Here is a 19,486-nt window from a genome sequence, read left to right as displayed (position 1 = left end):
CCAATATTAATGAGAGATACTTCTCAATAATCAGACACCACTCAAGACTATATCCAATGGTCTATACCGTAAAATTCAGTCCTGGAAACAAAACGTCTCAATTACAAGAGACAACAACAAAACATCGGGACTTACAAAACATGAATGGAAAACAACTCAGGCAACAAGTGAACATGTGTACTATTTTAATAACATTAACTGCAACTGATGAAGAAATCAAACTAGTTGATTTTGAAATGTCGATCAAGAAGGATTAACTATTGCCAATCCAGGGAGAGTCTAGTTCCTAAAAACTGTATTCAATACTAGTTCATTGCTTATGGAATGACTGTACATCTGATAGGAAGAAATAAATAACACAGATACCATTTGGAAAAAATGGAAAGCCTGAACTAGCCTGAACATGCATGGCTTGTGGCATCTGCTTTGACATGGAAATTGTGCCATTGTAAATGAATTGTTTGCTCCCTTGTCAAATATTTTAGAGAATCTTGGTTAATGACTATATTTCAATGAAAGTTTTCTTTCTGTTTGAGTACACCATGTAGTATCTGAGTCCATACACCAGTTTCCGTAACTGATACACTTTAGCATTCAGCAAGGTAGCGAAAACGAGGTGCTTATACAATATAAAACATGCTAATTTGGTACCCTCCGTTCAAGCTGCAGATGGATGCACTGACACAACCCATTTTTGTAAGGACCCCCCTTCTGAAGACTAAAACTACTTGCCAAGAGCAAATTGACAGTTGGTTCAAACAAGAGGCTGCAGAATATTCTATTACAACTTCCAAGATGAGCTAATAAATTTATTGACTAATCAAGCATTGAGCATTTCTTTACTTTAGTTCCATAATAGAAACAAGCCATCATAGATCACATAGCCCCCACTGTTTGGGAACAAGCCATCATAGATCACATAGTCCCCACTGTTTGGGAGCTGTTGTTTTCATGTTCCTGCAAGCTCAGAGTGTGGGACAGCCAGTATGAGATCAAATTGATCTCACATTTGAGTTAAATTTTGTTTTATAAACCTATTGCTGATTGGTTTATTACTTTCCATAGTCAGCAGACCTAGGTAAAGATTGACGAATAGAATAACATGTAATGTAGAACCGGAAATACATACATTCCGGCAGACGATAACAAAGTGAACGGGCTAATAATGTTGACATTTATGCTGCGCCGAAGATGATAAAAATATTGGCGACGCATTTAGGTAGGGTTCTCATGTTTTTGTTATGATCAGAGAATTTAAACCCCTCGGAACGTATCGATTGTTTATCCTTTAGAGACAACGCTTCAGGTGAAAAATAACTTGCGTTCAAACCAGCTCGCAACAGCCATAGAGCTACCGCAGGTACCGCTACCCGTGGGTATGTAGGGCAACCGGAGAAATGCCTTGGAGAAAAACCAAAGACTACAAGTCATCAGAGCCATTTTGCTGCTTTATCCCACGATGACCTCCAAAATGGAATGTAAACTTGATATGTTATGTGCATGTACATACTAGTAATTAATTGTATATATTCATGCATTGGGTTATTAAAGTCATAATGTTTGAAAGTGAACCATCGTGTTGTGTACGTGTGCCTCTCGATTGCAACAACAATAGAATTTTGGGTCATACTATTACTCTGTGTATATATAGATTGCAACAAATGAACCTAATGTTTACAAATTTAGCTTGTCTAGTACTACAAGTAGTCACTGTACTGTGGTATACAGGTCAACAAAGCCTTGATCTCAATATTACGATGTCTGGAATTAGTTGTTATGAATGAAATAAAGGAACTACGTTTTTGCGGAGTTACACAAAACATACACACAAAGTAAAGACGTCCTTGGTGTTGTGATTTCAATCAGTAATACTAATAACCTGTTTTTAACTTATTTTCCTACCATAAAAAGGTGACATGAGAAAAAGAATCCCACACACCAATGGGCAGAGATGGAATATCTCACACTTGTTGGGGAATTTTTGTCCGCCGGCTCATGTGAGACAAAAAATTCCCCAACAAGTGTGAGATATTCCGTCTCAGTCCATTGGGGGGTGTGGGATTCTATTAACCCCTGTTTGGATAGTAACACTTCTTGTCTGTGATGGGTGCAATCATAAGATCAGAAGTTCAAGTTATTCTGTTATATATACTTTTTTCTAATTGGCGATGTGATTACTTGATTATTTCATTTTCCTCACTTGATATGTAAAATTTTTTCGACCTCTGGCAAATAAATAATATATATATAATATATATATATAAATTGACATACATATGGGATATGTACCTAATAGTACACTACCCTTATACCAAGATTGACTGAAATTGATCTGCTCAGACATTCTGCCAAATGGCTACAGGCATGAAAAAATCATAACAGAATGGCTGCCTACCAGTCCTGTTGGATATTTTCATGACACAAGTTGACATGTACATATATACATCATAGTACATTGTATTTAAATTAAGTTTAATGGATATTGTTCATGCATGTCTGTGTAAATTACACATTTACTAATGTCCCAAACATGGAAAAATCATAAGAAAATGTTCAGATCCATTATGCAGACATGCCTAGACAGATCTCATTCAAAGTTGGTATAGGGACAATGTCAAATGTTGGCCCAGTGGCCATATTGGATAGTATCATGACACAAGTTGATATGCATGGGAAGATTTAAATATATATCCTTGTATCCAGTTTAAAGAGAATCAGTTATTAACAGAATGGCCACCCAGCGGTCATGTTGGATCATATCGTGACATACATATATACATCATAGTACATTGTCTTTGTTTGTGTAAAGTTTTGATGGAAATTGTTCATATTCACCCAGTGGTTATATTGGATTGTATCGTCACACAAGTTGACATGCATATGAATAATATGGTACAATATATATCCCTGTACCAAGTTTGAAGGGAATCAGTTCAGACACACAGAAGTAATGGCTCTGGACATGAAGAAATTGTAACAAGAAATATCATATCAAGACATAAATTGATATGCATATGTATGCCATGATAGTATGTTATCCTTGTACCAAGTTTGATAGAAATCGGCCCAGTCATGTCCAAGTAATGGTTCTGGACATGAAAAAATCGTTTAAAAAGTGGCTGCCCAGCAGCCATATTGGATCTTAATACGACATAAATTGACATGCACATATATGTAATAGAACATTGTCCTTATACCAACCAACTTTGAATGAGATCTGTTCAGGCATGTCTTCGTAATGGCTTTGGATATGAAAAAGTCTTATCGAATGGCCATCTAGCAGCCATATTGGATTGTATCACAAAATAAATTGACATGCATATGTATGTCATAGTTTGTTTAGCTTGTCCTTGTTCAAGTTTGAGAGAAATCGGCCCAGTCATGTCCAAGTAATAGCTCAGGATGCAAGGAGCCCACTCTTTATGTCTCTCTTGGACTTTGTCCAACTGGGACTAATAACAGCACAAAAACAAACTGGTATTCCTCACAACTCTTTTATACACTTAATTACAATTCAGTTCATGTCTTATTGCAAACAAAAAAGAGCAAAATATGAAGCAATTTTTAGCATGTATCAACATGAAGATCACTGATCACTTACCAATACAGAATTCCTGATGCTTTATCAAAACTGATTGTCTAGTATTAGTAATAAATGGATCAGTTCTATACTTACTTTAATGGGATATACAACAGCCTCTTTTACCAATCTCTTTGCACCTTCTAAGCCAATGATATCTTCCCATCTCACATTTGGATTTTGAAAGTAAATATCTTTGCTTATGGTTTGCGCTAATTCTCTCCACTCCATGTTATAGCCGACATAACCACCAAGAGGCTTTAGTAAACGTTCCTATCATAACACACAATAAACATAGTTATTTTTTATGTTACGACGAAACATAGCACCTCATAAATGCATTACAGAACTTCACAAACAGGACATGTATGTCTTTTTAGTATATATACGTAACCTCTGTCACAGGTTTGACATGTATGTCTATGTATAGTCAGCTGAAACCCATTGTAACCTTTGCATTGGGGTGGAGTGGATGGAGGCAGGGGGCGAATAGTGAAAAGTCATTTCTATAACTACCACAGTGACTGTACGTACAGAGGGATCAGAGGAATCTTCATGTCCGATGTCCTGACCAGCACCACGTATTGCATTATTCAACATTGCACGCATATCAATAATTGGCCCTCTACCAGGTGGTAATTTTCTTGGTCCATTTTGTGCCTTATCATCTTGTTTACCTGTCACAGTTGACCCTGACACTGCAAGGTCTGACAGAGGATCTCCATTTGACAGGCTACCATTAATCTATTAAATGTAAACACAAAATACCATTCATTTATGAAATTAATATTGAACAATGTAAACACAAGATGACGAGATCATTGAAACCCCAGTTTGACTACATACAGCATGTATACAATGCATAGTCTTTGAAAAATGCACTGTATGAAGAACATTTAAAATGTTGTACGTTGTACAACTATTAGAGTTACAGAATAAATAATTATTATATGTCTTTTAGAAGACACACTACCCTCAAGTACTTTACTTTAGTGTGACTAAGAGATAAAATGGTTAAATTTTGACTCAGAAGGTAAAGGTCATGGTCAAATATTAAAATAGAGAAAATGGCATTGTAGCTCAACTGTATAGTTTGTGTTATGGGAGTCTGAGGTCCTGGACTAGTGTAATTCCCATCAGACTTGTAGTTTTAAAACAAGCCTTCAATTGAAAACTTCGTCCCCCACCTGTATGTTTTATGGCAAAGTTATTGTGCAAATTTGAATGGTGTCTCTAGATACAAAACTTCATAATTTATAGACCTACTTGCTATTTGACCTTGAATATGGAGATCAAAGGCAAATGTCAAGATATGGAAAGAAAGCTGACCTTTGGGTTTTGGGTATAGACATTTAGATGAAGTCTTTGTGTATTCAATTCAACAGTTAACATAAAAATTAAACTTTGGTCATTTCACCTTGAAAATATTTGTCAAAGGTCAAAGGTCAATGTCTCATTAGAAAGCTAATCATTGAAGATGCAAGGGTAGACACTTGAATGGTGTCCATATGTATCATACTTATTGGTAACAACAGGCAAATGTGCTTTGCTATTCAGGTCAAGGTCTTGATGTGTATATGCCTCACATAATAAATACAAAGTCATGATTAAATAACATGACTTGAAATATTTTGATTCAAAAAGCTATTAAGATTACCCAAATTTGGCTATTTGACCTCGAAAAAGACTTTCAAGTTCAGGTCTTAAAAGAAAGCTCATGGAGTCACTATGTACTATACCTCAAAAGTTACATGTATGATGCATATTGTGAAATTTAACAACAAATATGACCGCCATTCGGCCATATTTGATTCGGTTGTAAAACAAAGCACAAAGTGCCGTGCATATGTCTGATACATAATGTGTTACCTTTATGCCAGGTTTAGTTGAAATCAGTTGGTGCATGCCAGAGATATGAGGGTGAATTCAAGCATAGATGCACACACACACACACATGCATGTATGTATGTATGTATGTATGGACAGAACCCAACATACAAGTACTCGCTGGGTGGTGCCTGTTGGTGACACAGGAGCTGGTACTGTTGCTAAGTTCACCACTAGAGGGCAACCTAAAGGGTTGCCTGGTGATTGTGAAGCACAAAAAAAGGAGTGACACAGAATTTATGGTTTAATGTTTTTTATCTCGTAAGTCTGCCCTGGCTGTTCATTATGCTGTTGACGCTAGAATTTTTTAAATCGGACCCAAAAGTTTTGAGTAAGTGCAGTGGGCTGTGTGAATGGATGGAGCCCCTTGAAATGATGTCAATATATTGCTACATGTATCAATGCCACACTGCAACATGTGACAAAGTTAAAATATTGAGTTGCAAACTAAGATTTAGGTATATATGTACATTTGAATATTCACAAGTGTCAGGTGTCACATATGTCAGCCTGGTGTGGACACTGGACTAGCCCAATGGTGACAATTGGCTGGTGCAGGTATTTAACCCATCCAGTCGCTAAGACATGCTGGTGTGATGTTAGTGCCACCCTTGTGTTAGCACTGAATGGCCGGGTGTTAACATAGGGTTGGTGAAGATATCAACCCTTCCAGTTGCCAACACATATTGTGAGATGTGAGATGTTAGTGCCAGCCTAGTGTCAGCACTGAGCCAGTATGGTGTTAACACTTACAGGTGCTGACACATGCTGGTAAGGTGTTAGTGTCCATTTGGTGTTACTTGCACTGAGCTAGTGTGGTGCTAACAATTCTTGATATAATAATTATTAAAACTTACTTGTCTTTGTGGGTCCTTTGGGGATCTATTATCTTGTGATGGTTGTCTTCTTAGTCCACCAGCACTGCTAGACTTCGGTCTGTTTGTATACTTGCTTGGACTACTACTGCTAGGGTTACTATTTACATTAGTAGCAGTATTTTGCTCTGGTGGTTGTGGGATACGTGGTAATGAGGGAGTGCTACTACTTTTGCTGTAGAAGTGGAATGAAATGACATCATGCAATGTAAAAGCTGTAGCCAACAAAGAAGTATATCATTTCTTTCTCACCTACAAACATCACAGACAGAATCACACATCTATGCTTTCATGCAGCAGTGTGCCAGCTTAGCATCAATGTTCCCTGTATTATTATTCAATTTGCACTATGTGTACATGGCAGCCACTGTTCATATACAGTCATGGAGGTACATGTAAATAAGGAATTTGTAGGAACATGCATGTCAACATGTAGATATGACAATAGTTACTTCCATGACTTTAGGGACAGGAATTAAGTTTCTAAATTCTGTATGCTCCATATCAACAGTCATGTTTTTAAATTCTGCACACTCCATATCTACCTTTGCATGAAATACATGTACATGTATGTATAGCTATGTTTTCAAATTGATTGGTCATGGTAGTAATTAACAATGCAATGTTTATAATAAGTTGATTCATAACATGGGCTTTGATATCAAACAATGTAGTGGAATTGGGCCGTTGCCCCAAAACCTACTCAGAAACCAGGCTAAACGATGACCACTGTCGGTTCCCCTATAATTCCTAGACTCATTACGAGTGCAGTAGAATTTGAACTCTTGTCCCTCAAACACAAGATCTCACGATGGGGTTTACAGGAAATGGACAATACTGAATAGTCAATCACACAGTGCAAGGTAAAAAGTCCATACACAAATGTAGCTCATACGTGTCAGACATGCTGTATTCTTAACTTTTTTCTGCTATCTTTGAAAACTGAAGGTTGGATATTGGAAAGGTGTTAGGTGATGCTATTCTTGATGATTTTGATATTTTGTATTACGCACATACATTTATATGCAAGTTTGAGTCTTCAAAGTGTTTGAATGGAGTATTTATATGATTTAAAAACTTTAAGGGGGGGGGGGGGGGAACCTTCTGTGATGACACCATTCACAACATTAGTCCAGTCAGTCTAGTGAAAAAAATGGCTCAACCTTGAACTAATTGCAACAGAAATAGATTTCAGTGCATCTTGTTCAGAATTGTATGCTGAACAACATATCAAAAATCTAGGAAAATCTAAGTGGTGGAACAGGGCTAAAAATGAGTTTTTAGTAATCAACTAATTAGCATATTCATGAACTACTCTGGGTGTAAAAACCATGCAAGTAACATATCTATGGATAGATCTATGGATGAATAATTACTCTAGTACCATGGTCATAAAACCATTCCTTTCAATGTTAATATCAAAATTACATGTACAGTGAATGTTGCAGTCCTCAACAGTGAAGTACAATGAATAGTAAGTCTCGCTTTTCACAAGATTTTGCACAGACGCAACACTTGCATGTAGATATACACAAACTTTTAGTGTTTTGAAAGTCTACTCCATGTGTGAACATTTAATTTGAAATAATTTAAGCTGTCTTTAAAAAAATTCTGTCAACGGCACTGTAGCACAACTGTGGTTGGCTGTTGGTATGGGTGTGGTCTTGTTGCTAGGCATATTTGCATATACCGTTTGAATAATTATTCACTTACCATCTACCCATCCCTGTTATCTTTGTAATATGCATCATTTCACTGTTGCTAAGGGCATGGTTGTTGTTGCTAGGACCAATTGTGTCAAAATGTTTTCAACAAAAACTGCAGAATAACACCTACAGAAACATCCCCACCAAGTTTTTGACCAAAATTGAGATTTTTGTTTACCTAACTTGCATATCGCTGATGGGATGATCATGTTGTGAATACAGCTTCATCTACAATTCCCAAGATACATCCCCTTTAAATTTCAGCCTAATCTGCTCAATAGGTGCTTGGGCCAATTACATAAGTATGACACTCTAACAGTAACACTTTCAGAATCATAACCAAATTTCATCCCCAGTAGTTTGAGAGGTAAAGCTCTACCAAAATCACTTTCATCATCTACAAGACTGACAGACAGACAGACAGACAGACAGACAGGTATTTTACCTTGAACCAACCTGCAAAGCTAGACAATGTTTCCAAGCATCCTCAAGGAGAGATTAAGTTCAGTGCCAATCACACACACTTGTTACATTATGTTAAGTACCCCCCATACAAATTTTAATGATTTAATGAGATCAATAAAACAATAATTTCTGTACATTCCTATGGCCTAAATATTCCTACAGACATTTCACCAAAAAATCATGCTTTTTTTAGCCCTAATTTGCATATCACTAATGGGATTATCATGTAATCAATATCACTTGATCTGTACATCCCCAGAAATATCCCTGTGAAATTTCAGCCAAATCAATGACTTTTGGAATTATAGACTTTTGAAAAAAACAACACATTTTAGACCTAGTTTGTATATCACTGATGGGATCATCATGTCATGAACAATTCTTAATCAGAACATTCCCAACAAATTTCAGGCCAATCAGCCCAGCAGTTTGGGAGTTTAATTTTTTTGACCAAATATCACATTTTTTTTTACATAAATCACACACCTGTGGTAAGATCATTTTCATTTGAACAATTTCCCAACACTCAAGGTAATATACCCACCTAATATCATGGCAATTGCACCAGCGGTTTTTGACTTCAATGTGTTTACACACACACACACACACACACACACACACACACACACACACACACACACACACACACACACACACACACACACACATACATGCACACATACACAGACAGACAGACAGACACTTTGCCATGCATATAGCACTACTGAACCTTATCAGTTCAGTTGTGCTAAAAATTACTGTGGAGAACACTGAAACATGCAAGACAATCAAATAGTTAAAAATGGTGAGACTCTGCATTTATTTTATATTCTGCACATCTACACATCTGATCTGACAGCCTGGTGATGACACATACAATTTCATTGTTGTACATGTATATCATGTTTATTTGGTCGAGTTGTGTTACAGATTGTCAATTTTTGCCCTCATTATTGGTAAAACCAACCGAATTCATCACATTTGTAAATAAATTGAATAGTAAGAAAATATGAGACAAAAAGGTGATTTGGCAGCATGGGAAGTTGAACATTGACCTTCTGTCTGGTTTGTGAAAATGGTATTAGTCATAAAAAAGTTAAAAAGTAATAAAAATGTACAATCATGTATTCCAACCCAGATTGCTTCAAAGAAAATGCCACAATTTCCTGTCAGCCTCGCCAACACTTATGGTTAAAGGAGCTTGAAAGTTGGACATTTCTTGATTTCATACATATTAGTGATAAAGTGTTTGCTTCACACATACACAGGTTCACACAAGTTAGTCATTACATTACAGTCAATCTACATGGTAGGTAGCACTCTCTAATCATCAGGTGTCCCAAAGCCAACAAGTCTTTGTCTTTGTTGTAGAAGACCTTACACCTCTCGCTCCCAACAAAAATAACAACAACAACAGTAACAGGCCTTCAGTTGAAGACATAGCCCAACTGGTGTGTTACATGGCAAAAGTTATTGTGCAAATTTGAATGGTTTCTCTAGATACAAAACTGCATAATTTGACCAATTTGCCATTTGACCTTGATTACAGAGATCAAAGTCAAAGGTCAAGATAAAAAAAGAAAGCTTACATTTGGGGTATAGGCATATAAATGAAGTCTTTGTTATTCAACTTGAGTTAATGTAGAACAAAACATTTTGGTCATTTCACCTTGAAAATGTTTGTTAAGATTAATGGTCAATGTCTCCTTAGAAAGCTCATCATTGATATGTGAGGGTAGACACTTGAATGGTGTCCATACATGTATGTATCAAACTTTTGGAGATAACAGAAAAAATGTGCAAATATGGCCGCAATTTTATATACAGGTCAAGGTTGCGAAATTAAGTGACATGCAAATGCGTCACATACTCAAACACAAGTCATGATTATAATATCATCATTACTTGAAATGTTTGATTGAAAAAGCAATGAAAAAAATAGTCCAGATTTGAAGACTTTGAAGCTCAAAGGTTAACATATTGAAAGGAAGCCCATATTTGAAAATATGGGTGTAGGCACTTGAATGGAGTCACTATGTATTATATGTCCAAAGTTATGATCATGCATATTGTGAAATTTAACAACAAATATGGCTGCCATTCGGCCATATTTGATTCTGTCACAAAGTGACATGCATATGTCTCACATACAATGTACTATTTTACCTTTGTACCAGGTTTGAGTTGAAATCAGTTGGTGCATGCCAGAGATGTGAGGGTCCATGCATGCACGCACACACAGATGGAATCCAATCTATAATCTATAATCTGGACGGTGCCTGCTGGGGACTAATAAATGTACAGGAAGGTATTTTGTTCTGTTGCTGATGTCAACTGCGAGTGGTAATTCTTGCAGACTTTGTTGAATGATGCAAGTCAAGCAAGAATACAATACTATATGGCTAAACATCAAACTATTAAAAGAAGATGGAAACAGTTGTCGCTGTACATGACTGTATAGTAAGGAACATACTACATTGTACATGTACAATGTATGTGTATGTTAGAAATGACTGAATAGCCATTGCTTTCTTGTTCATATTACTTACTTTTTGGATAACTTTCCTCCTCCAGTAGCTCCTGGCCTTGATAAATTATTACTTCCTGTTGTAATAAAAAAATATCTTCATACACATGTAACTTTAAGATATACCCCTAACCAGGTATTTTGGTCAAGGTTTTAGAAAGAGACTCTCAAAAGCAAAGAATTCAGTAAATGACGTTGTAATACTGTATGCCAACTTTCACATTCTCCATTTACATGTCAATTTGCCATCAAGAACTTTACATATAAAGGTAGTCACTTTTTACATTTACCAAAGTACAGTCACTTAGGAACAGCATGTATGAAATGATTTATACATGTTATACATAAATGAAACCCAAGTACATGTAGTATCGAATGATACAATTTTGTCAAAAGAAAAGTGATACAAATTGGGTTAAATGTGACAAACTTTATTCAAAATGCACTCATTCCATGTTTATACATCAATGGACATTATTATCCATGTATATCACTGCATCGACAGGGTGCGACAATACTTTCTGTTGGTAGTGTACATACATACATACATACATACACTGTACATACATACATACATACATACATACATACATACATACATACATACATACACTGTACATACATACATACACACATACATACATACATACATACATACACTGTACATACATACATACATACATACATACATACATACATACATACATACATACATACATACAAACAGACAGACACAAATGGATAGACACTTTCACTATACATGTACATTGTGTACATGTACAAAAAAATGTACCTACATGTATATCATGCTTGTAACTACATGTACTTGTACTTACCACTTGAAAGTTTCTTTGTAATCTTTGGATATTTATTGAATTTCACATAGTAGTAAGATTCATATTCCTGAAAATAAACAGCAAAATTAACAAAACAAGATAGATTTAGGAATTATCTTAATCAATAAAAGACGTTAGAAAAATTTAATGTAGGCATACATTTGTATAAGTATGGAGATTGACCAAACACAGGTTTGTAGTTACTTTTTGTGCTACTGATACATGTACATGTACAAAAATGTCAAAGGGATATTACAAGTACATATGTAATTAATTATGGATATTACATGTATAATGTACATGTACAGGGTTAGCATTATCCACAGTAGCGAGGTATGACAAAAGTCCTAAACAGCTGACGTCGATATCTCAATATCAGTATTTTGTGCTAAATTTCACTGTATTTCAAAGGATGTCATTGAAGGTCTTTCTCTCTTCAGCATCTGTCCATAAAGTACCAGTACATGTACATGTACATTGTAGATCTTGTTCGATCAACTTTCCCCGTCTTCCCAGCTGATGTGGTTGTCTAGATCTATTTCACCAGTTCAGCAGTACTGGTTCCAAACTCTTGTTACTGTTGTGTGGTGAACTTTAGCTTTTCCTGCAACTTTAGGTACTTTCTCATGGGGAATTTTACCAGTTTCTTGGTTTCATCCCGCATCTAGCAGACGCTGTAAAACGAACTGCCTGACAACCAAACTTTCCTTTCCTCAAACACATGTCAGACCATTTTGAGCTGTTCTCCTCATGACTGTCAGTGTTACTCAGACGAAATATACAGTACATGTACGTGCATGCATATCTAACAAAGAAACACTGCCAAATTTCAACGACTCATGGTACATGTAATCTTTGCTGTACTGGAAACTTGATTAGTTACTAATAACAGTCATTGGAAAACTGTTTAACTTGCATATGAATGGGTTATTAAGTTTGGCATGGGGAAATCTATTATTATGAAATCCTGGGAAAGTCAGTCTTATCGAATTATTAATATGAAAATATTTACTCTTTAAAAAAATTATTGAACAGTATTTTAAATGTTATTGTGGGGAAAAATGTCATTTTTACATTTCTTGTAATGTCCCATACCTTTACTGTCTACCTTACCAAGATGATAAAATGAGAAGACTGAAAGTTCACTCTGAGAGGGAGAGTGCTTTTATCCCGACATAATTTCACATAACTCAACTCAGTTTGATAAGGCCAGAAAAAAAATTAAAAAGCTGTTCAACGGGCAACCTAAACAACACATGATTGGGTACATGTACATGTATGTAGGTTGATTTTTGTTTGGTTGTGTTTTTGACAATGCTTGACAAGGATCATCACGTAAAAACAAACCATATATAATAACATGATGGCAAACCATTTCAAGTTGAGTTTATATAATACTTATTCAGTCATTTTGATTTCATTTCTTGCAATTTGTCTGTATGGCAATCCATTTCAATTAGCTCTACACTTAGGAAATGTATACAATTTACGGTTAAACAAATTTTGTAGCTCCTCTAACCCTCTCCTCTCAAAAAATGTTAAGACTTGCCAAATGAAAATAATATGGTACAATAACGCATTAAAATAACAGTGATAACCAAGTACAATAACAGTCAAAAGGAGATTACATGTACATGTACTTCACAAGGGATGGGGCTTTCACATGCATAAGGGAGATGTCTCATAATGAGCTCTAACATATACAGGGAAGAGAAAGACAATTATCACTGTGATTGCTACTGATTGGAAGGAGATGCCTTAGCTCTAAAGTTTATTCCCAATTCACTCTTGTATCAGAGCCAAGTAAACCACTGTATAAGATATTATATAATTTGGAATTGACTCAAATGTACATTGTATATTGTTAAATGTAGTATACACAAGTATAAAGAAATCTCCTTAATTTTGAAACAAAGTGTGCATTTTCCTGACATGCAAAGCCTGCATGAGGATATATTGCCTGTCACAAAAAAACAAAAAAAACACTAAACAAAATTAAATGCTAAAAATATGGTTACGTTGAACAGCTTTTTTTATTTTTCTGGCCTAAGCTAAAACTTTGTGGAATCAACTATGGTGCTGTCTAAATATCTCAGCAACACTGAAGAAGAAATAGAACTTGTTGCTCACTATATTGTACATATATGCCTATAAAGTGAAGAATGTTGATGACAAGAAAGTATATCATACATGTACATTTGTATATTGGACATATGGATTGATAAGACTTTGTTATAGAAATAATGATGAGCTATGGATTGGCATATACTGTTTCAACTTTACACAGGATTATCAAAGTGACCCAACAGAGTTTGACATCAGATTTAGCAACTGTACATTTGACAGTCGTTGATGGGACATCCCCTTTAAAACTTACATGTACAAGGAAAACACGATCTATCAGTAATAAATACTACAAGTGGAGAATCAAGCGATAGTTGTGGACGTCCCCATGAATTATTTTTATGTCAAAGCCAGAATACAACTTTACCAGTGCTAAGTCCTCCAAGAAAGAAGTCAAGGGAAGTAGACGGTATTAGTGGGTTTGTGTATAAGAGCCCAATGGAGGTTGATAGAGAGTTAAAGAAAGCACAGCTCAGTGCAAAAGAACAAGAGCACTCCAAATATGAAGATTTGTACCAGAGTTTACAAAACAAGTATACCCAAGAAGTAGATTCTTTAGGTAGACAAATATTTATTGGATTGTTTAGGAAGACATAAATAGACTTTAGTGGGCCATGCTGATTTAGCGGTTTTGTAAAAGCATTATCATAATGAAGTACTGACCAATTTTGATATTGCAATTAAAACTTTTCAGTCAATTATCAATACAGAAATTAGTAACTTAACTAGGTGAGCACAAAGTCCTGTTGATAATCCTGATCCAAAATAACCCTACACGTTATCAAATAAAAAAGCTAAGTACTACCGATGAACCATGTGTTACCTCACAACCAGCAAACGATGACATCGCTACTGCAGTGAACACCACGGCCACAACTCTACCATTGGAAACAAAGTTGGCAACACCAATATACCATCACCTCAGTGTTTTTCAGCAGGTTACATGTATGTATCTGTATTTGTACTCTCCATACCTGTACCCATGGTATACATTGCAAAATATTGCCCAGTGGTACCAGACACCTAGCCATTCACAAACCTACATGTAGGCTGTAAGTGGCAATGCAGACCATCCCTTGTTACCTGTAAGTCCACCCCCAAAACAGCCTCCACCATCGCTATTATCTGCTTTGCCGGAACGGTACAATGAAGGATACAAAGACTGATTACTAATCAGACAATAAACACTTTCAATTATCATTGTTAGCATGTTCCGTTCAATACGTCATTTGTCAATACTCAAAATGACTGCTCTGAGGTTCAGGCACCATTTGTTTGCGTGTGTTTACTGTGTTTTGCAAACATATTTGATGTCCGACTACCATGTCTAAAGTTTTACGTGTTGTTCAGTTGATAAAATTTTAAATATTATTGTAACAAATCTGAGTGTGTGATTCCTATAATAAGTAGACTAAATTATGCTTGTATTACCCCAATTTCAATGTGGTTGATTGTTTTATTCACAGCCACATCCCTCCAACAATCAACCACATTGAAAATTGTTTTAAATAAAATTTAAGTATAGTTAATAGAATGACACAAGTGTTCTGATTTCTAAACGCCAAATTCAATGTTTATGATGAAACCATGTGCTGTTGTAGACAAGTTGTATCTTACTAGTTTATGCATGATCGAATGTTTGTCCAGTGTGATAATCTCCCGGCAGATGAGAGATAAAACAAACTGTTAATGTAAGTTGTAGCTGAGAGCAAAGTAACCAGGGAAAGAAAAAGAGATAGTTTTAAAACTCAATGAGTGAATTGATCAATATCACACACAAAATAAGTTATATTGCACCACAAAAATTGATCATTCAATCGATCAATCATTCAACCACATAATAAATCAATAAATCAACCAATCGATCGATCAATCAATTACATGCTCGCTGCCCCCCTGTGGTAACTAGTAATAGAATAGAGTACAGGTATATTGGCAGTTTAGTTTGTTAATACACTGGAACTTTGTACTAAAACTAGTACATGTACAATTGATAAAGTATACATTGTACATTGTATCAAGGTGTGGTACAGGATTTAAAAATCCATGGAAGTTTTACCAACTTTCTCTGACTGTTACTGGAGTTCCTATTATAATTATACAAATGTAACATGCATATATTCAAGCAAAAACATCACACCACTCATTGCTTGTAAGGTGTTGTATATTTTACATACCTGTAGAACAGTTTCTAAATCAATGTTATCACAGACTTCATATCTACTAAGCGTTATACTTGCTTCTTTTTCTAAGTTTGAAGCAGATTCTTTGTAGCCTTCTTGACTCAAATAATGTAATATCAGTAGCAACAGATTCTTTTTCCTTTGCTCTGTCCTCTGTTCTTCCTGTAATAAAGTAGATATTTCATCCATTACCACACAAAAAATAGATCATGTTGATGGTCAAATTTACTTTCTCCTACAGTCCTTATTGTTTTGGATTGTCTTATAATATGTGAATCATTATGATAAACAGAATATATGATCCTTCAGTTGTGATTGTGTTCCATGTACAAATGTAAAGGTCACACTGTTGAGTCAAGTACAGTTTATAAACTAGTGCCAAAGGCATAGAGCAAAAGTTGCGACTGTACAGATTTTTGTAAATGTTTATCCACATGCTGATCAATGACATGATATACATGTAGGAGTTCATTTGCTGAATGTTTATCCAGTTGCCTATCCAACCCTGTTGTTACAAAAAATGTACCTTTACCATATACATGTACACCATCACTTTGATGTTGCTATGGGTATGGTCTATTTGTCAGGCATATTTACATTGTACAATGTACATACGTTTTTTTAATATTTATTCACTTGTCTATTTATCCCTGTTGTTATCTTTGCAATATATGCGATCATTTGGCTGTTGCTGTGGGTGGGGTTTTGTTGCTAGGCATACTGGCATACAGTTTTTGAATGTTTATTCCCTTGTCTATAAATCCCTGTTGTTATATTTGCAATCTACATCATCATACATGTACAAAAAATGATTGGCTGTTGCTATGGGGGTGGTCTTGTTGCTAGGCATATTTGCATACATTTTTTGAATGTTTGTTCACTTGGCTATGAATCCCTGGTTATCTGCGAAGTGCACTGCTTGGCAAGGATGTTCACAAAAAATCAATTTTCCATAATTAATATATCAATTTTGTAAGAAATGCTTTGCGGATCTTAAAATATCTATCTAAACTGCATCATTTGCAAGCAAAAAGTTGGAAACATTGCGCACCTTTTTTTATACTTTTGGATTCTACACTGTCCCAACCCTCTTCAGGTCAAGTTCATGTCAAAGACAATGGTTGTTGTAGGAATCATACAAGACTTATTTTACTCCATACAGGCATGACTGTTATGAGCTGTCCTGTAGAACTTGTCAAAAGGAGACAAGTTACATTTGTAATACATGTACATGTACAGTAGGACTGCACAAAACAAACTGTCATGAGAAGCTATACTGTCTTTGATTATAAATGTAATGCTGGCTAATGATGGTCTTTTTTCACCTCACGCGAACCATTGGGAACAACATCTGTTCTTAGGAGTTTGTCAAAATTTGAATTGCTTGGCTAACTTATTATAGTCAATATAGGAATGTGTAACTTACTACTTTGCATACACTTTTATTTGAGATCTACAATAGGATTCTGATACATTACCGTAATAGTAACCAAAAGCAGTACTAACAGTGTAAAAAACAGTAGACAAATTGGCACATGCTACATGTACACAATATTGCTACTGAACTCTTTTTCTGTACATGTAGTTTGCAATAAAGAAAGTAAAGAATTGCGCCAGTATTTGGCTGTTGCTATGGACATACCTTGTATATAGAAACCATTTATGGTGTCACTTCAAAAGTTGGCTATCACGAGGTTGCTAGGGCCAATTGTGTCAAAATAGTTTGTAGAAAATCTGCAGAATAACACTTCTACAGTGAGTAGAAACATCTCACCAAGTTTCAGTCTCATTGACCCAAGTATTTTTTGAGATAAGGTTTTGACCAAAATTCACATTTTTACACCTAATTTGCATATCGCTTATGATATCATTATATTCTCCATCTATACACCACTACAAATATAGATGCATCCCCATTACATTTCAGCCCAATCTGCTTGTTTTGGAATTAATTATTTTTGCCAAAAGACACATTTTTAGCCCTAATTTGCATATTACTGATGGAATCATCATGTCATGAACAATCTTAATCTACACACCCCGAAAATGTTCCCACCAAATTTAAGACCATCTACCCAGTAGGTTTTGAGTTTAAGTTTTTTGACCAAACACAGCATTTTTTTAACCCAAATCACATACCTGTGATGCAATCCTTTTGCTTTGAGCAATTTCCCAACTAGACACCAAAAGTAATGTCCCAACCAAATAGGCAATTGGTCTGGAGTTTAAATCACACACACACACACACACACACACACACACACACAGACAGACACACACACAGACACCACACCATCTATCTATCTATGCTACATTGTACACGTTATACACATGTAGCACTACTGAACCTTAGCAGTTCAGTTGTGTTAAAAAAACAAAAAGTAAAATGAAAAATGTTGAGTCACACAAAATAAAATATAAAAAAGTATTTAAAAAAAGGAATTGTAAATAAAAACAAACCTACAATTATTGCAGCTCGAGACACGAGGGTAAACACAGACAGCAAATACTATGGGCTGCTATTCGACCATATTTGATTTGGTCGTAAAAACAAAGTGGCGTGCATATGTCTCACATAGTATGTTACCTTTTCAAAAGGTTTGGTTGAAATCGGTTGATGCATGCCAGGGATATAAGGGTGAAAGCACGCACGCACGGACAGAACCCAGCGTGTACATGTACGGTGTACCTGTTTAAGTCCCAGGGCAATGCCCGTTTGGGACTAAAAAGCTCAGCAACAAAATACATTGCAGCTACATGTAAAGTTATAGTGACTACATTTGGAAATGACTGTGCTCTGAAAAATACTTCCTTGGTAAATAGTCGTTAAACTAGGCATTGATAGTTTATACACATTGTTGTCCCGCTACCATGTCAACAGACAACAATTGTAAAAACAAAAAAAATAATAATTAACGATATTGTCACATTTCACCATAACAAATGACTCCATTATACAACTTACCGCCTCTCTTGCTTGGTTTGCTGTACGCAAAGTCGCATAGCTTAAGGATTCCATGTTTGGTTTCAGTTACACGATTTTGGACATTTTGTCAAACAAAAATTTTGACAACACAGTTTCAAAATGGCGACGTTAAATGGTGAACATTAACCTCAAACTTAAATGTATGTATCCAGAATTCTAACGGATTTTGAAGGTAGTATTATTCAAAATAAAATCCAAATTTCGCCGAAATCATTAAAACACCTTGATTGCCATCCGCGGATTTCTTTTTACAAAATATGGAGTACATTATCATTTGGCATACTCAACTTTCAATGCCTGTACGTTGGCGAAATATA

At 35.6% G+C, this 19,486-nt stretch overlaps 1 protein-coding gene across 2 annotated transcripts in view; it reads right to left on the bottom strand.

Moving 5' to 3' along the window:
* LOC144443188 (katanin p60 ATPase-containing subunit A-like 2) overlaps positions 1-19,483 on the bottom strand; it is a 46,853-nt gene extending 27,370 nt beyond the window's left edge. For both annotated transcript variants that reach the window (XM_078132573.1, XM_078132574.1), the window contains exons 1-7: positions 19,149-19,483; positions 16,178-16,345; positions 11,877-11,943; positions 11,063-11,117; positions 6,325-6,517; positions 4,115-4,324; positions 3,677-3,853 (exon numbers count right to left, since the gene is read on the bottom strand). In XM_078132573.1, the coding sequence (XP_077988699.1) occupies positions 3,677-3,853; positions 4,115-4,324; positions 6,325-6,517; positions 11,063-11,117; positions 11,877-11,943; positions 16,178-16,345; positions 19,149-19,202 (924 nt within the window). In that variant the 5' untranslated portion in view covers positions 19,203-19,483. The remainder of the gene's footprint in view (positions 1-3,676; positions 3,854-4,114; positions 4,325-6,324; positions 6,518-11,062; positions 11,118-11,876; positions 11,944-16,177; positions 16,346-19,148) is intronic.
* Between the last annotated feature and the right edge of the window lie 3 nt (positions 19,484-19,486).

The sequence above is a fragment of the Glandiceps talaboti genome, chromosome 12, assembly GCF_964340395.1.
Source record: "Glandiceps talaboti chromosome 12, keGlaTala1.1, whole genome shotgun sequence".
NCBI lineage: Eukaryota > Metazoa > Hemichordata > Enteropneusta > Spengelidae > Glandiceps > Glandiceps talaboti.
Note: the sequence above shows the minus strand (reverse complement) of the source record. Positions and strands in the feature narration are given on the sequence as shown.